The sequence below is a fragment of the Felis catus genome, chromosome D4 (genome assembly GCF_018350175.1).
Source record: "Felis catus isolate Fca126 chromosome D4, F.catus_Fca126_mat1.0, whole genome shotgun sequence".
Lineage (NCBI taxonomy): Eukaryota > Metazoa > Chordata > Mammalia > Carnivora > Felidae > Felis > Felis catus.
The window spans coordinates 85187119-85207839 of NC_058380.1; the positions used below are offsets into that span (position 1 = coordinate 85187119).

The 20721-nt window shown below is 50.2% G+C and overlaps 1 protein-coding gene and 1 long non-coding RNA gene across 6 annotated transcripts in view; one reads left to right on the forward strand and one right to left on the reverse strand.

Annotated features, from left to right (window-relative positions):
* Window positions 1-5181, forward strand: part of MVB12B (multivesicular body subunit 12B) — a 220890-nt gene extending 215709 nt beyond the window's left edge. The window contains exon 10 of the mRNA XM_023242720.2: window positions 4999-5181. Coding sequence (XP_023098488.1) covers window positions 4999-5166 — 168 coding nt within the window. The 3' untranslated portion in view covers window positions 5167-5181. The remainder of the gene's footprint in view (window positions 1-4998) is intronic.
* The window catches only part of LOC123381635, a 93945-nt gene that overhangs the window by 45588 nt on the left and 27636 nt on the right, over window positions 1-20721 (reverse strand). For all 5 annotated transcript variants that reach the window (XR_006588900.1, XR_006588899.1, XR_006588901.1 and 2 more), the window contains exon 2: window positions 8795-8977. This is a non-coding gene — a long non-coding RNA (uncharacterized LOC123381635). The remainder of the gene's footprint in view (window positions 1-8794; window positions 8978-20721) is intronic.

Genomic DNA, 20721 nt, shown 5'->3' on the forward strand with positions numbered 1-20721 from the left:
TAAAATTCCATACCCATTAAACAACTCCCCATGTCCCCCGCCCTGTCCCCCCAGCGACCACTAGTCTACTTCTGTCTACGAATCAATCTGAATTCTCTGGGTACCTCCTGTATGTGGCATCACACAGCATCTGCCTTTTTGTGACTGGCTTATTTCGCTCGCTGTCCTTCAGGTTCAAACGTGTTAGGGCGTGCACCAGAACTCCTGCCTCTTTAAAGCTCGATACCATCCCCTTGTACCAAAACCCTATTTCTGACAGCCCACAGCTACTCAGCGACGTACGCAAGTAAATGATCACTTTCACAGATGCACATTACAATGCTCCCCTTCGAAGGGGCCACACAGCGCCCAGGAAGACACCCCATCTCACCCCCACCCCAGCCCCGCTTTGACGGCCCTGAGGGGAGCTGGGGATCTGGGGGTACCCCAGTCAGCCCAGGTCTCACAAAGATTCAAACTCAGCGCCAGTCTGCCTGCCAAGCCCCTACTGTCCTCACATGCCTCTGTCCTCTGAGCAGGGGCAGGGCCGGAACAGGCTCCTCTGCGCTCCGGGGGGGGGAAGGGCCTGGGATGGGAGGCGCGGTGGCCTCCAATGCAGTCAATCAAATCGCTCCCAAGCACCTACTGCGCGCCAGCAGTCCGCTCTCTGAGAGCTCACTGCCTCTGTCACCGCACATCATTCCATCCTCCTCCTAGCTGCCCCGAACGGGATCGAAATCAAAGGAAGCTTTTGAAATAATCCTCTTCTGCCATGCCTTTTGTTCTTCCGAGGTACCATACGGTCCTTATGTCTAATTATCAAAATCCCACCCTCTCAAACTACCACTAATTTTCATCAAACGGGAAGGGTGTTCCGGTTACAGAGGAAACTACTGTCATCTCAGAAGATGCACACTGGAAATAGTTAGGGCTAACACAGGAAACTTTTCAAAGTTAGAGCAAAAAATACTTGTAGATCTATGGATCCCAGACGAGGCAAGTACGGCAAAATGTTTACATGTGGTGAATCCAGAAGGCCGGTATACTGGCATCTGTATACTCCTCTTTCAACTCTTCTGTGTGTTTGGGTGTTTTCGTAATAAAAAGTCTGGGGGAAAATCCTCTCCCATTACTATGTCCCACTGCACTCACTTCCCACAAATGTGACCCAAAGGTCAATGATGGGACACGAAAAGAACATTCTGCCAGGTAGACGAGCAGGTATGCCCAACCTTCCATCTTGTAATGGAGGCGTCACGTGGCCCTGCCCACGAGCTGCCCAAAGAGGCGGTTCAGATGGGAGCCTGAAGCCGCGGCAGGGGGACTCTCCCACCATACACCGTGCCTAGGAACTCATAAGGACGATGGCCAGGGCTGTCATCGGACACCAAGTAGGAGGTAATGTCCGCAGTTTTCTCTCCCCGCGGCGTGGCCACACTCTGGGCTGTCCCCATCGTCTGTGAAGTGTGTGACACAGAACCTGTTGCTCATCGGACTCAGAAACCCCTCTACGAGCGCAGGCACCACACCCACCTCACTCGCCGCGGTCTCCGGCCCAGAGCCCGGCACAAACCGGGTGCCTGATGGAATGAACTAAAGCTCACGACTGAGGTTCTCTTTTCCCAAGTTACAATAAAGTTGAAGGCCTTCCTCACAGCTGACCACAGACGGGGGTGAGGGGCTGGGAGGGTGGGCATTGGGCACACCTGCTGCCCGTCTTTCTGAGCAGCTGCCGTGGAAGGTAAGCAGGCGGCAGGCCCGAGGAGTCTCGACCGGAACGCCTAAAGAGCAGACAGCTGGGATCAGGGGAGGAGAAACACAGGTGAGGCCAGAAGATAGGGGTGGTGGCAGACCAGCCGCTAGATCAGCGACAGATGTGACCTGGTCAGAACTGGGGATCCAGGTGAGCCTCCCCAGAGCAGCCTCTGAAACCAAGCACTCTCCCATGTGAAGGCCCTGGGGTGGGACAGCCTTCCTCTGGCCACTCAACGTCTGCCAGCCGGTAAGGGGGACCGGAAGGGGGGGGCTCCCTCTCTGACAAGGAGGAACCACCTAAGAGGGTATATTTTGTAACCATTAGAGATCACAGAGAAGCACGCTGGGCTAGGGGTGGGCCTCCTGGGGCCCCGGGTGGCCAGCAGGCAGCCAAGAAGGACCTAGGGTGCCAGGTTCAATGCTCCCTTCCCTTCCAGAGATGCTGCCCAGGGCAGTCAGGGCTCAGGGAGACCTCTGGACACCTGGAGGTGGCAGGGACCTCTCAACTGGGGACTTGCTGACTTTGTGTCTGTGGCCTTACAGAAAGCCCATCACGGGTAAGAAGAAATGAAGGAGGAACTGTGCAGGGAGAAAACTGGTTTGTCCACGGGCATGCGAGAGGGCCAGCTGAGGCCCCTGCCCCTTTCACAAGGCCAAGAGTTAAGAGCTGGACTGTGGGATAACAGATTCAGTCCTGTGCTGACCCCGACCAGCAGCAAGCCACCTAGCTCCCGGAGCCTCCCTTTGCTCTTCTGTGAAAGGGGCACAACAGTGCTCCTGTAGTCAGTGGTCCTTGTCAAAAGACCTGGCACAGTGCCTGGCCCAGAGTGAGCGCTCAGTGAGGGGTGAGTGTTGTTATCACGGCCGCTGTTATTGCGGGCCCTGTGCGCTCCCCACGCCAGCGAACTCTGTGGCTGCTGGGATTTGCAGAGATGCACTTTACACAATGCCGATCCCCAGGGCCGGCAGACACAGCGTGTCGGCAAGTAGGTCTCAACACTGCATCCAAAGCCCCCTCCTCACCCGCTGCCTGTGTCCGAGGTCAGCATTCCCAGTCCAGGGGCTGCCATCTCCCTCCCAGCCCCCAGCCCCGACCAGGAGATAGGATGGCCCGTGTCCCCCCCGAGGACGCAGGCCAGAGACTTGGCCTTGCTGTTTGCCACGAAAGAGCAAAACCACCGCAGGGTTCAAAAGGAAAACCTGGTAACTCGTCCCAGACGGTCCGTCCGCTTTATCAAAGCTGATTCCAGGGAGCAGCGTCCCCACCGGGAGAGGCCACAGCCTCATTAGAGAGTTCTGGGAACGTTGAAATGACCTGGCTGCCGCGTGTCCCGGGACAATTAGGACCGTCCCTGGGCCTTCAAAGGCGAGCGCCGTGTGCGTGCGCGCGTATGGGTGTCCGTGGGCGCGTATGCGTGTGCGTGGGCGGGGATGTGCGTGTCTTCTTGCTTTAGTGCTTTTTGGCTGTTTTTCTCTTCTCGGGTTTCGCCCCCGTCGGCACCGGCTCCGTGCGTGTCCCAGCAGCCCCGTCTCCGACCCCCGGGACACCCCCAGAGGTCCCAGGCCTGGCAAAACCTCCCCGGGGAGGTTTTGCCCGCATGTCCTTGGAACAGGCCCCAGGACGCCGCCCTGAGACACCCAGGTCGGCCAAGAGATGGGAACCATGCCAGCTCTCTGGCCAGTTCCTTCTGCTGCAGCTCCCCCATCATGAGCCCAGAATGCAAACTATTCCCCCACAGCAAACTCCCGGCTCTGGTTTCCGGATGCCTCCCTCCGATGCTGCAGTCTAAGCCGAGATTCTTCTCCAAATCCCGAAGAGCACCTCCCCCGCCCCTTTCCTGTGGAATGTTTCTTACCCACGTCAGGAGGCATAAGCAGGGACAGTAACACGTTCCTCCGCACCCCTGGACGCTGCCGGGGCCTCAGTTTGAGAGGCGTCGTGCCGTCCGGAGACGCGGGCTCGTTTTGGGAATGCCCCCCCCCAAAAACAGATCCAGGCCACGCAACACGTGCCCAGTCCTGCCAACACTGCCGCCCATAGCCCAGGCCCCTGGCACCATGGAACTTTCCTGTAATCGATGACTCCACTTGTGAGACGCAGATTCTGACATCGGGCAATTATTGGAGGGGATCCGCATGTTGCTTTAAGTGAGAAGGCAAATTCTAGATACTTTTGTCATAACACCAGAGGAAGCAGGCGCAATATTTGCAAAATTGGAAACAGCCTTGGGTCTCAGCCCCTCGCTGATGGCACTCAGGTATTAATCCATTAAGGCAATCAAAAGAGCTTAAATAAAAGTCTGAAGCCTGCAATATACATGTCCATGAACAAGCGGTAAAACTTCCTGAAAAGGTGATTTCAAAGCCATATTGCCCACGCTTGGCAAATTGCATATTTAATTATTTTGTCAGTCCCTCTTTCTCCTCTAATCTTTGGGGAAAATGCCCTGAGACATACGAAACCAGTTAGGATAATTAAGGTACGATGGAATTAGGTGTCGGCTGATTTCTCAGAAAGATGCCATCCTCTAACCTGGTATGAGATGTGTGCAGGCCCCAAAAAGCAGTAACGTCTGTAATGTCTGCCTTTCTATGGAAAGATCAAAGGTCTTTTGCCCCTTTCAGGATGTTTGTAGAATTTGTTTCCCAATTATCCCACATTTGCGCACTGGGACATCCTAGTTAACTCTTTGATGGCACCTCTGGAATTGGGCCGTAATTGACATCAAACTGCACCTCCAGGCTCCAGGCTGGGGGCCAAGGTTCTGATCTGGAGTCTATGCTCCTAGAGGAAAGAAGATGGATGGAAGATAGAAAGGGGGTAAAGGCTGAGGTTTGGGTCCCTTAGAGCCTGGGCTGCCACATTCACTCAGTGATGAAGGACTCTCCATTATTCAGACTTGGCTGAACGCTGGTAAACTCCTCTGCTGTCACTCTGGTGTGAATTTGGGCTAGGATTTGGTCTTTGCATAGTTTTGCCACCTTAAGATACAGACACTGAATACACCCAACATGTTATTTTCCCACATCAGGATAGTTCTTCTTGTCCAGAAAGAGGTTAAAAAGGGAGAAAGCCATCAAATATTTTGGAAAGGGGAGAAAAAGTCATCAAAATTTGAAGTTGTAGTTGTGGCAATTTGAACCTAAAGGTGATTAGGATAGTATGCCGAGGTATAAAGTCAAATGCTAAAAAATTTTAAAGAAAATATGAAGACTTTTCCTAGCACGTATTTCTTTTACTTTTTCACTATTTCTTCTTTTCAGGTCTGTCGGTCTTTCTGGACTCTGCAAATATTTTTTTCCCCCGACTGCTTAGTTCAAATAATTGGTCTTGAACATCTTTGTCTTAGGTTAAGAGAAAGGGAGAAAGAAAAAGACAGACCTAAATATTTATATGCCAATACAATGGCCCTCCTGGAAATAATTTTTTGAAAAAGCCCTCAATAATTTGAAAAATGAAATACCATGGACTCAAGGAATCACGTCCTAAGAGCTGCCCCAAGAACCCGTGGTGGTCCTTTACCCTTTTCTTACCTTCCATATTATCCCTTAAAAATCCACCTGTGTCCCAGCAAATTTTTAATCAAGGAGATGAACTCCCAGAGCATCAGAGGGAAAAGTTTCCCTTAAGGCAGCTGTTTTCCATATTCTCACAGAGGACCCAGAAATCACAGAGGCAGCCTGTCGGCACTGCCGCGTCCTCTACAAACAACGAACTCAAAAATGACTCGCTTCCCAAGTAATTTTCATTGTGAGGAAGCCCCCTACAAAAATACATACTGAAAGAAAAATAGCACACGGAAACGCATTTTCTACTCTTTGCAACAGTAAAGCGGTGATTACGGTTTCTGGCGTTTCCAAATGCTAACAGCCAAGTGCTTCTAACCCGGGTTCCTGCTGCCTTAAAAGGCCCTGGAAGGTTCTGCCTAGGAGGGAACAGGCACCCCAAGCTGGGGAAAGGGCCCTAGAGTTGTCAGATTTAACAAGATGCAAATACATACCAAAAAAAAAAAAAAAGCACCAATTAGTATTTCAGATAAATTAGAAATTTTTTTAGTATAAATGTGTCCCAAATATTACATTGGACATACTTATACTAAAAAATCATTCCTTGTTTTCCGAAATCCCATTTGCAAAGAGCACTCTGTATTTCATCTAACAACCCCAGCCCTGGGTTCCAAATGGGATACAGGAAGCAGAGCAGGGACATCCGAGTTTTCCCACCCAGAAGGATTGCGTCCATCGAGAAAACACTGTTTAGGGTTGCGTTGGGAACAATGCTTGGCTGCCATCATCCTGCCGTGTGACTCCCACAGACCTGTCTCAGTACCCCGGTTTTCTCATCCAGGAGTTGGGGGTTGGAGTGAGGTCTGAGGTTTGCAGGAAGGAAGCTACTAGCTCTATGCCAGCCCTCAGGGGGCTTGGTAGCATCTCGCCTAGCCCTCCCTACACAAGCCCCCGTGTCCCCGATCAGAGGGAGGAAGCACCAGGCTGCTGATCACCCAGTGAGAAGACAAAGCCTTTGCTTAGGGCACCAGCTGAACATGGACACCCAGGAATTTTAGCTGAACTGTTTTAAAGCACCAATGTACTCATTGTGGGGAGACCTGGCACTTTGTAGGCCTTCCTAACACTGCACAGTTCGGTGCTGTTTTATTTTGATAAACTGTGGGAGTTGGGGGGGGTGCAATCATGACAGTTTAGGGGTTTTGACAGCTGAAGGTCTTGACTTCTGGGTCTGGCGGTCCCTGGCCTATGTGGGTCCAGGCCTTCAAGATACAGGGGTTCTTGAAGGGGTTCCCCCAGACCCCTCACTGCTCAGTGAGCTTCGGGAAGCCACCTCAGAGGCTCCTGTTGGAGGCTTGCGATCTGAGAAGGCCAGCCGTGCTGGGGTGATCAATGCAAATCATGTCTGTAGGGGAAGAGGGTACGGTTCTTCAAGGCCAACCTTCCATTCTCTCTCTCTCTCTGGCCCCAGGCCCCACTTAGGAGCTGCTGTCCTGTTTCTTCTGACAGCGCCTCAGAGGACTGCCCTCCCTTCGGTCCAACTATTCCCTCAGCCAGTTCTTTCTCCTATCCCCCCTAATTCCCTCCTGCTGTAGAAGCTCTTCTGGTCCTGCTGAGCCTCCAGGGGGACAGAGAACAGCTGGTCAGCATCTGGTGCTCTCCATTAGCCAGGGCCTCTGCCCCCTGGGCCTTCCGCTCCCCGGGCGGAATAATCCCGCTTCCTCTAACCTTTTGGCTGGGTCCCGAGCCCCAGGGCTTTCATCATGTCCAGTGTGGCCTCTGATGCCCCTCCAGGCTCCTTAGCCCTCCTACGGCTTCTGCTGGGCCAGGCCAGGCTGACCGGCTAGGGCTGGGTCAGGGGGTGAATGACCCCCGCTCTCCTCCCAGCCCAGAGAAGTTGGGGGGGGGCGTGGAGGGGCAGCTGTGTCTAGGGGAAGGAGGCAGAGGTCAGGGCCATGCCAGGTTCTCCCACTGCCAGGTGAGCCAAATTTTTTCGTCTAGAAATCGGGGACCCTATGATCTCCCTCGAAGGTTTGGTGGGAGGACACCAGCAGGGCATATGGGTAGAGCCCTTTGCTTCTGTTCCAGGCCATCCTGAACTCCTCTTCCTCTGTTGGGTGATTTGGGGCCAGTAACCTTGCCTCTCAAACCTGAGCTTCCTCACCTATAAAGGAGCAGTTAGGAAATTCTGGAGAGAAACCTGCAACGTTCTTGGCCCTGCCCCCACAGCAAGAGCTCAGAAATGTTAGGATGTGTGTCATTGGTGGGTGCTGTGAGCAGCGACAGTATCATTATTTGTCATCCCAGACCAGAAGCGTGCACGTCCCAGAGGCCCAGCCCTGCCTCCCTTCACGGTCCTTGGTTGCGGGCCTGTCGGATTCTGCGGCCGCCCCTGGCTGGGAAGCAGCGGTCTGCAAACACAGTGGAGTTAGCTTTCCTGCCTCAGTGCTCCCAGAGAGACTTGAGGAATCTCCCCTTTCCAAAAGTTTCCGTGGCCTCAGTGTGGTGCCTCCACAGGCCCTGAGGGTCAGAGAATGGCTGCATCTGGTGGTCCTGTCCCTTCCCTCCCTTGGGGTGAAGTGTATGTGCCCCAAGCCAGCATGGGCACCGAGCCGGCAAGGTCAGTGCTGCTGAACTCCAATGCTCAGCATTTACAGACTTGAACAAAAAAAGCTCACAAAGTTTCTGGCCTCCGTACGGACCTCGGGTTCATGTCCCTCAGGAGACCCAACACTATATAAGGGTCCCAGAAACGCCAGTTGTTCAGGGTCCAGAAGCGGCATAAGCTGTCGGCTTTAGAAAGGAGCCCTCTGGTCCTCAGGGGTGGTTCGTCCTGGAAGGGGCGGCAGAGCCACGCCCTACCCGCACCGTCTCCCTGGGGCCTCTGTGAGGCTTGGGAGCCAGGAGCTTGGGGCTTGCCCTCCAGCTCTCGTCGAGGTTAGGAAAGAGCCACTGGCAACGTCCCCAGCTCCCCCGCTACATGCCGTCGCATCTGCAGGCACAGCTCTGCACCCAGCACATACCTCACGATTAATTTGGTGATCACAACTTGGAAAGGATCCCGGAGACTAGAACGCTATTTATTAAATGCGAACTTCTAATTACTTCGCGGAATGCCGATGAAACTGCTCCTTAAGTAATCTTTTTTTTCTAGTGACTGAGCCGCCAACGTATTTTTCTAGCAATTATTTTTAACATCCCCCCAAAGTTGCCCCGAAGATATGCAAAACACATTTCGTACGAATCGCACTTAAGAGAGACAAGCTCTCTTTTCCCTCCATCTCAGTTATTAAGAAAATGGGAAGTCAAATTTGTCGATAATCACATGTCCGCAACAGATCCTACTGGGGGCGGCTCCCCCACAGCAACCAAGGAAGGGAAACCAAGAAATAAACCAGAACACATGCCTTCCACGTCTGTGTGTGTTTGCCATTCCTGCCAAGGTGTGTCCGTTCCAGGGCGGAATTTTCCTGGCGTCAAATGGCAGCGACTCCCTGGCTCCCCCCAGGCTCTGCAAGTGGGCTGGATGGAGTTTAGAGCCGTAAGAACTTACCTGCGGGCGTCCCGAGGGGCAGGCTCGTCTCCGAAGCTGGCTGTGCCAGGGCTGGGCGACAGAAGGTGGAGGTGCGGCGTGTGGAGGCCCTTTGTGGACAGGTGCACGGGCCCATCCCTCTCCGAGGCGCTACCTGCGGTTTACTGGACGTTTATTAGAAGCCCACGCAATATCATGGAGCACCTGCAGGCAATAAAACCCCTTACATGTGTGAGGCCTTGAGGAAATTAACGGCTCCTCCCTGGGGATGCATATTTTGTGAAGATGTTTATTACAGATGAAGTGCTCCCGGGGTGGAACATTAACAAGTTGTACAGTGATAAAAGGATTTTTATCCTTTTTCGGTGACAGAAGTAGGAAGAAGGCTTTAACGGAATCCATAAAAGGCCGACTTCCTAATGAATTTTCTTAACTCTTTATTAATAGGGTCAGCTGAGTGGAGTCGGGGTCCTTGGACCGCTGGACAAGGGGGATGGAGACAAACGGGGGGCCGAGGGCCTGGACAGAGAACGCACAAGAAGGGTCTGGGTTCGAATTCCAGGCAACAAAGACCATCTGAGAGCCGGGTGCATGAGGAATGCATTCGGCCCCAGGAAACTCATTTGGAGGCCCCTCCAGGTGATGGGGTGAGTCAGGCCAAAAGGCAGGTTCCAAACCCCTCTTTTTAACCCCCTGTTCCCCACTCCGGCCTGCAGGCCATTACCAAGATGAAAGCCCAGAGAATGCCTTTGGACCATGACTGCGGAATCTAATTGAATTATATGAACGCAGTTAAACGTCTGCTTCAGAGAGGCAGGGCTCACTTTCAAGACTGGATGCTTCAGGAGTTAATGGGCTATTTGAACAATACAGGCCAAGAGCCGAACACAGGTGGGCTGTGTTAATAACTTTATTTAGACCCGCTTTTTTTTTTCCCTTTGAGGCGCACAAGCCTTCCATTAATGCATTCATTAGAGTTTATGGCCGGGCTCTGGTTTTCTCCTAATGACACTGTCCAGACCCGGCTCCCCGGCTAATTGAGGCCAGCTGCCCGGCTGCCCCGCCCCGGCCTTGGGACCCAGGGTGACCAGGATTAGCTGCTGGAGCTGGACCTGGGCCTGGGCAGGGCTGGGGAAGACAGCGGTTGAGGGAGCGAACCCTGCTGCTCCCCCGCCCCAGTAGCTACAGGAGAGAAGGGGTCAAGGGAGCCTGTGGGACACCCAGCCCCACCCAGGCACAGAGAAGGAACCCAGATGGGTGAGCTTCTGTTCATTCCAACCCACCCCCCTTGCCATCTCCCCTCCGGCCCCCTCCTGGCCCTCCTCCCCATTGCAGTCACACTGGTGTTCCAAAAGGCCAATCAGATCCTCTCAGGTCCTGCTGAACAGCCGCTGGGGCTCCCCACTGCCCTCAGAGGAAAGTTCAGACTTTGTGTCGGCATTCGACGTTGCTTCTGTTGTCTCCAGCCTCATCTGTCACTCTCATCTTCCTGCATCCTGTGCCCATCCTCTGCTTGTTGTGAACCATAAGCCAGGGATGCCTCCCCTTTATCCCCATGGGCACCCCCCGACCTTCTCTCAAACCTGCCAGACCCAGTTCAAATGCAGCCTCCTCCAGGAAGCCTTCCTTTTCTGCCTGAGTCAGATTCCTATGGATGTGGGTATGTCTTATCATTGGCTCCCTCTGTCCACTAGACCATGAATATCCTGAGGGCAGGGTCCATGTTCATTGTTATTATCAAAGTAACTGTAACACTAGTTGTTCCCCTTGTCCAGCATTTACCGGATGCCGGGTGCTTTATGAGCATTAGCTCATTGAGCTTCCACAGTACCCTGGGAGATACAGTAATTGTCCCCATTTTACAGATGAAGAAACTGAAGCTCAAGGACAAGAAATCCCTTGCCCGAGGACACCCAGCTCTCTCATTTACCAGACCTCACTTCCCCTCTCCCATCGACATCATGGGACTGTAGCAGCGGTATGCTCGAATTGATCGATACCAGCTTGGAAGTGCTGCTTGTTTATTTTCAGGAATTCATTTTGTGAGCTGGTTGTTAAAAGCAGCCGCTGTTAGAAATTAAATTATATAGGGGCGCCTGGGTGGCTCAGTCGGTTAAGCATCCGACTTCCGCTCAGGTCATGATCTCTCAGTCTGTGAGTTCGAGCCCCGCGTCGGGCTCTGTGCTGACAGCTCAGAGCCTGGAGCCTGCTTCCGATTCTGTGCCTCCCTCTCTCTCTGCCCCTCCCCCGCTTGCACTCTCTCCCTGTCTCAAAAATAAATAAAAACATTTAGAAAAAATTTTTTAAGAAATTAAATTATATAAACTTACAATTAAATAAGTGATATGAAAATCAAAGGTAATAAATACTCCAAACCCATCGATTCCTATAAATTCACTTCATTTTACTCTCACCGATGCTCTTGACATTGTCTCTGTCCATTGTCTCTGTGTTGTAAAACTACCCTATGGTGGTAACTGAACATCCCTTCCCAGCTCCACGTTTGGTGACATCGTGTTGGTAGCTTGAAATCAGCCACGGGGTCAACCTTTGTACCGTGGAAATTGGCAAAGTGTACAAGTCAGGGTTGGTTGACTTGTTCTCCAGAGAGCCGCTGGTAAGACGTGTACAAACATACCACCAGATTCTAGAGAAGAGTCAATAAAGAATCTAACTAGAGCCCTGAGCACAGGGCCTGGTACCTATTGGGCACCCAGTTAAAAGTTGGTTTGAAGATCATGAGTGGTGGTCATGGCAACAATGCCAACCATGTCATGCTCCCCATGTGCCACTCCCCAAACCTCTCTCCACCCCAGTTCTGTCTCCTGAGCTCCAGACCCACCTCGCCCCAGCTTCCTGGACACCTCCATTAGCATGCTCAGGAGCTCCTTGGAGTTGACACGTCCAGAATGGAATCTCTGACCCACCCCCGGGACTCCCCAGCTCAGTGAATGGCGTCTTCGCCCCCCAGTGGCCAGGCCATCCCTCTTGCCTCCACCCTGTCTCCCAATCCCCACCACCAGCCCTTCACCACTACCTCTTGCCTACATTGGGGTAACTCACCATCAGTGTTTGCCAATCTCACTTCCTCCAGTCCACACCCTTCCAATGGGCATAAGTCTAACCCTATTACCCAATCACCTGCAGAAGAAGGTCCAAGCTCCTCCCTATCACCTAAGGCTTGCTCCAGCCTCCTGCTGCTAACTACAGGTCCTCATCTCCCACCTCCTCCCTCGGTACATTCTGCTCCCTGCGATGCCAAACCACTTATATTTATTGAGCACATTCTTCTGGATGGCGTTGAGTACTGGGGCTACAAGAGTGAACAAAGCAAAGTCTGAAACTCGCACTTTAGCAGACAAAAAAAAAGTTAAAAATCATATATATATATATATCGGGACACCTGGGTGGCTCAGTCAGTTAAGCATCCAACTTTGGCTCAGGTCATAATCTCGAAGTCTGTGGGTTTGAGCCCCCCTCGGGCTCTGCGCTAACAGCTCAGAGCCTGGAGCCTACTTTGGATTCTCTGTCTCCCTCCCTCTCCCTGCCCCTCCCCTGTTCATGCTCTGTCTCTCTCTCAAAATAATAAACATTAAAAAACTTTTTAAATCATATATATATCGTATGTGTTAGGATATATACGCACACATATATATGTGTGCATATATATGTGTATATGTGTACATATGTATGTATACTATCAGGTGGCTTTGCTAGCATAGAGGAAAATAAAGCAGGATGAGAACAGAGAGTAATAGAAGGGGTTATTTCCTATAGGGGTAGAGGACAGTCTCGCCAATTGGTGACATTTGGGCAGAGACGAGGAGGAAGTGCAAAGGCCCTGGGTCGGGACCATTAGGGCTATGCAAGGAACAGCAATGGTTAGAATAGAGTGATTAGGTAAATTCAGAGAAACACAGGGCTCATATCACATCAGGCCTTGTTTGGGCCAAGGACTTGGAATTCATCCAGAGTAAGCTAAGAAGCCATTAGCAGATTTTCAGCAGGGGAGTCACAGGATGCACTAGGAGGCAAGTTCAGGTGTCCTGAGGAGACGACTCCTCCTTCTGTACCTTGGCTCATGGTATCCTGTCAGCCTGGAATGGCTGGTCCCCACTTCTCCTTATCAAGTTAAATCTAAATCCAGGGCCACCTCCTCCAGGAAGCCTCTTTGATTTCTCTCCCTGGGTTGGGTCAGGTAGCCCTTTCCCATGTTCTCCTGATGCCCATTCATATCCCCCTCACTGCAGCTACCTCGCTGTTTATAAGGTCTCTCTCCTCACCTGTTTCCCCAAGAGCCAAACAGCAACCTAATTAAGTACAGGGCCTGGGATTCTTTCACCACAGGGCCAGCATACAACCAAGCCCAAAGGAGATACTTAGTGAACATGTGTTGACATAAACTAAAAGATACAACAATATTAACAGAGTGAATGCCATTCAGCAAAAACTCAAAGAATCCCTTTTAAAGGGAAGCTTCGGAGTACCTGGGTGGCTCAGTCGGTCAGTTAAGCATCCCACAATTGATTTCAGCTCAGGTCGTGATCTCGTGGTTCATGAGATTGAGCCCCACTGCTCTGAGAATGAGGAGCCTGCTTGGGATTCTCTCTCCTTTTCTCTCTGCGCCTCCCCCATGTGTGTTCTCTCTCTCTCTCTCTCTCTCTCTCTCTCTCTCTCTCAAATAAACATCTAAAAAAATAAAAGGAATCTTCTACAGGCTGCCAGAGATCTTGCACTGAACAAACAAACATGTTCCTACCCTCTTGAGTCTCCCACTCTAGGGTCTGGAGAACTTCCAGAAGGGAGGTATGGCCAGAGTTGAAGAGAGGGAGGGGGAATGGTGACAGCTGATGCAAAGTTAAATCATACTGCGTAGGCTAAAGAATTTGTACTTTATCCTGTAAGCAATGAGAAGCTGTTGAAAGCATGTGGACTAGCCAAATTTCAGTTCTGGAAAGATGACCCTAAAATGGCACCAGGCCCAGATGGCTTTATGAGCTTTCACAAAGAATAGATACTTCACATGCAATTAATACCTTCCGGAGAATAGGAAAAGATGGAAAGTTTCACTTATAATCCTGTGAAGCTAATACTAATTGGATACCATAATCCAACAAAGACAGCACATAAACCCTATGGATCAATGTCATCTGAAATGTTGATGGGGAACGGCGCCTGGGTGGCTCAGTCAGTTAAGTGTCTGACTTTGGCTCAGGTCATAATCTCGTGGTTCATGGGTTCAAGCCCTGCATCGGGCTCCACACTGTAGGTGCAGAGCCTGCTTGAGGGTCTAACTCTCTCCCTCTCTCACTCTGCCCCTCCCTCACTCATGCTCTCTCTCTCTCTCTCAAAAATAAATGAACTTAAAACACTTTTGAAATATTGATGGGGAAATATGAAATCCAACACTCTCAAAGAGAATCTAGTAGAACATGAAAAGTATAATACACCATGATCATATAGCATTTACTCTAGGAATGCACGTCCAAGAATGGATGGTCAACCTGAGGAAAAGCTACTTACAGTGTCCATTACATTCAATGCCCATTCTCAATTTAAATATTGTGGAGACTTCATGCTTAAAAATGAAACACCAGGGGGCGCCTGGGTGGCGCAGTCGGTTAAGCATCCGACTTCAGCCAGGTCACGATCTTGCGGGCCGTGAGTTCGAGCCCCGCGTCGGGCTCTGGGCTGATGGCTTGGAGCCTGGAGCCTGTTTCCGATTCTGTGTCTCCCTCTCTCTCTGCCCCTCCCCCGTTCATGCTCTCTCTCTGTCCCAAAAATAAATAAACGTTGAAAAAAAAAATTAAAAAAAAAAATGAAACACCAGGTTGCTGACAAGGATGCATCTGTGACATCATCCTGGCTCAGGAGTCTTCCTCCTTTTGTCTTCATGACACAGACACACTCACCCTTCTCTTCATGGTCACCCCCAGGTGTTGAAAGTGGTACTCAGCTTACTAATCCTCACCTGAAGTTATTCGTGATTCCCAGACCACAGATTTAAACCATCCACTCCAAATAATTATGACATGCCGGGGAGCTAATGGGAAATACAAATACTGGGAAAGAAAGTATGACCATTTTCTTTTTTTTTTTTTTTAATTAAAAATTTTTTTTTTTATTTTAGAGAAAGCCAAGCAGGGGAGAGGGGCAGAGGGAGAGAAGAGAGAATCCGAGGCAGGCTCCATGCTCAGCGCAGAGTCCAACATGGGGCTCAACCCCACAACCCTGAGATCATGACCTGAGCTGAAATCAAGTCAGACACTCAACCAACTGAGCCACCTAGATGCCCCAGTATCACCATTTTCAAATGAAGATGCTGTTTGCTATAAACTCGACACTGAAATAAAAAATTATTAGAACTAAAAACAGAGTCTGGTAAAACAGCTAGTGGTTAGATAAGCAGAAATAGCTTTCTATATTTCAGTGACAAGCAGTTCGAAAAAATCATGGAAAAAAATCCCATTTATAGAAGCCATAAAAAGAGCAAATGGCTACAAATAAATATAACCAGAAATGTATAAGACCTATACAAATAAAACTAAAAACCTTTATCAAGGGACACAGTACTCTTGAATAACTGGATGGGAAGGTTGTTTACCATAAAAATCTACAAAATGCTTATCTTCTCCAAAGTAATCTATGAATTTAACCCATACACAAACAAAAATCAGGAATTTTTTTTAATTAAATAAATCTGGAACTACAAATGTATTAGAATTACCAAAAATTTTTTGAAAGAAAGATTTATGAGGAAGGTTTAGCTTATACAATAACAAAATATATTGTAAAACTATAGTAAAGAAGTCAGGGTGCACCTGGGTGGCTCAGTCAGCTAAGCATCCTCCTCTTGATTTAGGCTCAGGTCATGATCTCATGGTTTGTGAGTTTGAGCCCTGCATTAGGCTCCGTGCCGACAGCGCAGAGCCTGATAGGGATTCTCTCTCGCCTCTCTCTCTCTCTGCCACTACCCCAGCTCATGCTCACTTGTGCTCTCTCTCTCTCTCAAAAATAAAGAAAAAAAATTTTTAAATAAAATAAAATAAGTCAAGAAGACACTGGCAGAGGAAGAGACAAGCATGTCAATGAGACCGATCCAAAAACAATGAGAAGTAAACACAGCGAAATATATAATTCAAATCCATAAGGAAATAATGGAACTTTTAATAAATAAGTGAAAACATTAGGGAACCATTGGGAAAAAAATAAATTCAATTCCTACCTTCCATGAAAATAAATCCCAGATTTACTAAGGATTTAAGACTTACTTTAGAAAGGAACTTATTTAATTACCACAAGAAAATATTGCTGAGCATTTTTATAATCTTTTTTTTTAACGTTTATTCATTTTTGAGACAGAGAGAGACAGAGCATGAATAGGGGAAGGCCAGAGAGAGAGGGAGACACAGAATCTGAAACAGGCTCCAGGCTCCGAGCTGTCAGCACAGAGCCTGACGCGGGGCTCGAACTCACGGACCGCGAGACCATGACCTGAGCCGAAGTCGGACGCCCAACTGACTGAGCCACCCAGGCGCCCCGAGCATTTTCATAATCTTGAGTGTGGGGGAGATCTTTCCAATATGACTCAAAAGACCGAAAAACTTTTTTTAAATTGCTATATTTAGCTACATAAAATTATAAAATATTTGCTACATATATAACAGAAAGAAGTAAACAAACTTACATATAAGAATCTCTTACAAATCCAAACATATGATAGAAACAATTCACATAAAAATAAATTAAAATGGTCTGTGTATGTAAGAAAAAGTGTCAACCTCAGCCATGCTCAAAAACGGCAAATCAATATAACATCGAGATAGCAGGTTTTGCTCGTCAGATTGGTTAAAATTCAAAAGAATAATAACACCCAGTGCTGATGAGGATGCAGGGAAAGAGACAGTCTCGTGCACAGCTGGTGGGAGAGTCGACTGGTGCAGCCTTCTAGAGGAGGCAACATACACTAATTAACTGGCCTTCTAGGACTTTATCATGAAGAAACAGACAAGCTCCATGCACAAGAGTGTTCAGTGAAGCACTGTTGATAAATAGTGAAAAATCAGATACAAACTCAAAGTTTAGAGAAAAGGCTAAATAAATAGTTACACATGCATCCTAAGCAGCATTAAAAAGAATGAGGGAGGGGCGCCTGGGTGGCGCAGTCGGTTAAGCGTCCGACTTCAGCCAGGTCACGATCTCGCGGTCCGTGAGTTCGAGCCCCGCGTCGGGCTCTGGGCTGATGGCTCAGAGCCGGGAGCCTGTTTCCGATTCTGTGTCTCCCTCTCTCTCTGCCCCTCGCCCGTTCATGCTCTGTCTCTCTCTGTCCCAAAAATAAATAAACATTGAAAAAAAAATTAAAAAAAAAAAAAAAAGAATGAGGGAGACCTTTGTGTGCTGATACGGAACCACCTACAAGACTATCGTTAAACATGAAAAGTAAATGCTAAGCAGTGTATATAGGATGTTTGTAGTTGTGAAAAAATGTGTATGTATATGTATATGTATATGTAAATGTATATGTATACGTATATGTATACACACACGCATACATGTATAGGCACAAACGTTCTAAAAAGATGTCCCCCAAATTGTTAACAGTGGATTGTTGTGGGGGGTGGGATATAAGCCATTTGTACTTCCAAATTTTTTATCTTGTGATTTTTTTTAATATACAAAAAGAAAATGAGAAAGCTATGCCAAATATGTGTGTGTGCATTTTCACAAGAAAGCTGTCAAAAATTATCAGTTTACTAAAGCACAAATAACATGATACCACCTTTTTAAAAAAGAGTGTGAGTGTGTGTGTGTGTGTGTGTGTGTGTGTGTGTGTGTGTGTGTGTGTTTTGTATGTATCTGGCTTATTCATTACTTCATCTCACTGTTGGGCACAAAGTTGGGGCTTAATAAACATTTGCTGAACAAATCAAAATTTATATTCCTGGAAGATATATGTTCCTATTTTAAATGGTGCTGGTTCCTGGGTGATGGGACTATGAATAATTTTTATTCTATTTGTTGTTTTCCCCCAAAGTTTAATAGGTATTGTGTGCATTACTTTCATAATTTTTTTGATTCAAAAATAGAAGCTAATCATTACCCTAGAAAATTGATAACAGGCTGGTCAATGGGCCAAGTGGTCGAGGTCTGGGGCCACCGTGGAATATGGGGACTGGAGAGGCACAGGGCACAGTCCAATAAAGATCCCTTCCCCACTGTCCTGATTTCCATCCCAAACAAGCATCACACTCACCTGGAAGCTATAAAAACAGTCACACTGCCAAGCCCGGGCCCAAATGAGCCAGCTCTCTGGAGGTGGCCAAGGGAACTGTGGTCTGGAGCTTCCAGAACCAAGTGTGATGCCAGGGCACAGGCTAGCCTGACCATCGGGGTTGGATACTACTGCTTTACTGACATCCCACATTCAAGGCCTCTCATGACCTGGCCTCAGTTTACCACTCCAAAGTCAAATGGCACCCTGTCTCCCTTGAACCACATTCCCCTCTACCCCCATTAAACATGTCACTCTACCTGAAATAGGCCCTGCCCCTCACACCTTCACATGGACAACTTCCCGATCTGGGATGTGGCCCCCACTTTGCCTCCTGGCATACTGCTAACCATGGAAGTCGATCTTGAATGCAATTCAGAGATTGCATTGCAAAGGGGGTTGACAAAGGGGGTCTAGAAATAGCCAGCAGCCACACTGCATCCAGAGTCCCAGGGTCTCCAGAACAGCTCACCTTCCCTGGACTCCGGTCACCCCTCCCAACCCAATTCTGGGCAGATGGCCTGCAGCCCTGAAACTGCGGCCGGCATGCCGCGTCCATCCTAGGGACAGGATGCTCAGGCACAACGCCCTAGAACCCTCCTCTCTTACAGATGTGGTTACTGACGCCCAGGGAGGCTGGTGCTATCCCGACCACCCCCTCACCCACCACAACTGCTGGCTCCTACACAATTCTCACACATTAATAAGCAACAAACATCCTGCCAGAAAACGCCAATCTTGGGGCCTCTGGATGGCTCAGTCAGTTAAGCGTCCAACTTCGGTTCAGGTCATGATCTCACGGTTCATGAGTTCGAGCCCCACGTCGGGTTCTGTGCTGACAGCTCAGAGCCTGGAGCCTGCTTCAGATTCTGTGTCTCCTTCTCTCTCTGCCTCTCCCCCACTCTCAAAAATAAATACACATTTAAAAAATACTTTTAGAAAGCTGCATTTAAAAGAAAACACCAATCTTTCAATCAGTGCGTCGTGGGTGGAGTGAGGGCTTCCTGATCTGCACAGAATCTCTGCTGGCTCAGGGGTCTCGTCCTGGAATTGGGGGTGGGGCCCTGGCTTGGTCCTGGCCCATGGGGGGTTCCAGCCGTCCTCCCTTGCCCCTCACCCAGCCCAACACCTACCCCGAGCCTCTCCAGCTGGGCACAGCACCGAACACCCAAGATTCCTGTGTCCTCTTCCCCACATCTCACCCCCCAGCCGGGGAGGGCCGAGCCCTGGATGTCCTCGTGCAGGACTGGAAGGATGAATGCTATTTGTTGGGAGGAGAAACTGAAGGGCCCTGGATGCTGGGGACGGGGTGAGGTAAACGGGGTGACACTGGACCTGTTTCTGGAGGGCCAGCTTCTCTCACCGTCTCTCTGGTTTGGATCTCAGTGGATCTGGTGGCCCCGGGCCCAGCCACTTGGTTGGGAGGGTGTCCTGGAGCACTCGGCATGACAGAGAGCAGACCTCGGCAGCGGGCAGGGCCACAGTGGGCAGCGAAGCCACCCCGGTGACGCACGCCCACAGCAGAAGAGCGCAGCGAGCCCCTGGGGTGAACCTGAACCTGATTCCTTGCAAGACCCCAGCACCCGCCCCAGATGAACACAGGCTAGGAGAGAAGGAAAGACAGAGCAAGTGGTGTCGAGCCCAGCGGGATTCTGTCCTGGGCGACGTGAGCCCTGCCAAAGGCCTGGCCTCTGGACATCAAATCCCACCACTACCCTTGACTGGCTCCTCAGCTGTGTGGCTTCAGGCAAACTCCCATCCTCTCTAACCTCACTTTCCTCCTCGTTAAATGGGCATAATGCTCCTGCCTCATCACTGGGTGGCTGTGTGGACGAAACGAGAATGTCCACGTAAACGCTCAGCCCAGCACTGGCTCTGAGTGAGCACTCACCTGGTGGTGGGGAGACCTCGCCAGGGCCATCTGGTCCTCTCCTTGGGCCCCCGACTCCAGGCCCTCACCCACTGGCTGGTCCCCAAGGCAGTTGGGGCCTTCAGGTGGGAAGCGCCCTTGACTTCTTAGGGCCCCAAACAAGTCCCCCCACCACGGGCCCTGCCTAGCCTGTGGCCGACGCCTTCTGCTGGGCTCTCCCTCCAGGCCTCTTATCTCTCTCTCCATATTCCTGTGGCCCTGCTCTGGTCTCCACACTTAAAGGAAAAGTCCTTGGACTGCCTCCAGCAGCATCTGGGCCCTCTTGCTCACCCCTGCGCAGGCACACTCCCAGGAGGGTCCTCGGCACCCCTGCTCCTCACATCTGCCCAGGTTCTGCCCACGCCCCCTCGCCCACCCCCACCTCCAGGCACATCTCTGTCCTGTCCTGGCTTCTTGAGCCAGCCTTCCCTTGAGATTCTTCCTTCTCTTGGCTTCTCTCTCCCTCCACACCCTGCCCCCCCCCAACTCTCTGGTCTTCACAAGCAACATCCATCTTGCTCCTTGCCGAATCCTGAGCACAACTGAATGAATAAACAGAGAGAAGCCAGAGCCCGGCGGGAGGGAAAGGGATTGAGAAAGCCACAAAGACAGAGCGAGGCAGGAGAGGCCATCATGATGGGCAGAGCGGGCATCACTGTGCAGATAGGGACCCGCAGGAGGCTGGAGACACTAGTGATTGAAGGTAAGGACCACGGAGACAAACACACTGGATTCTAACGCTGACTCTGCCTCCACTTCCTCATCTAT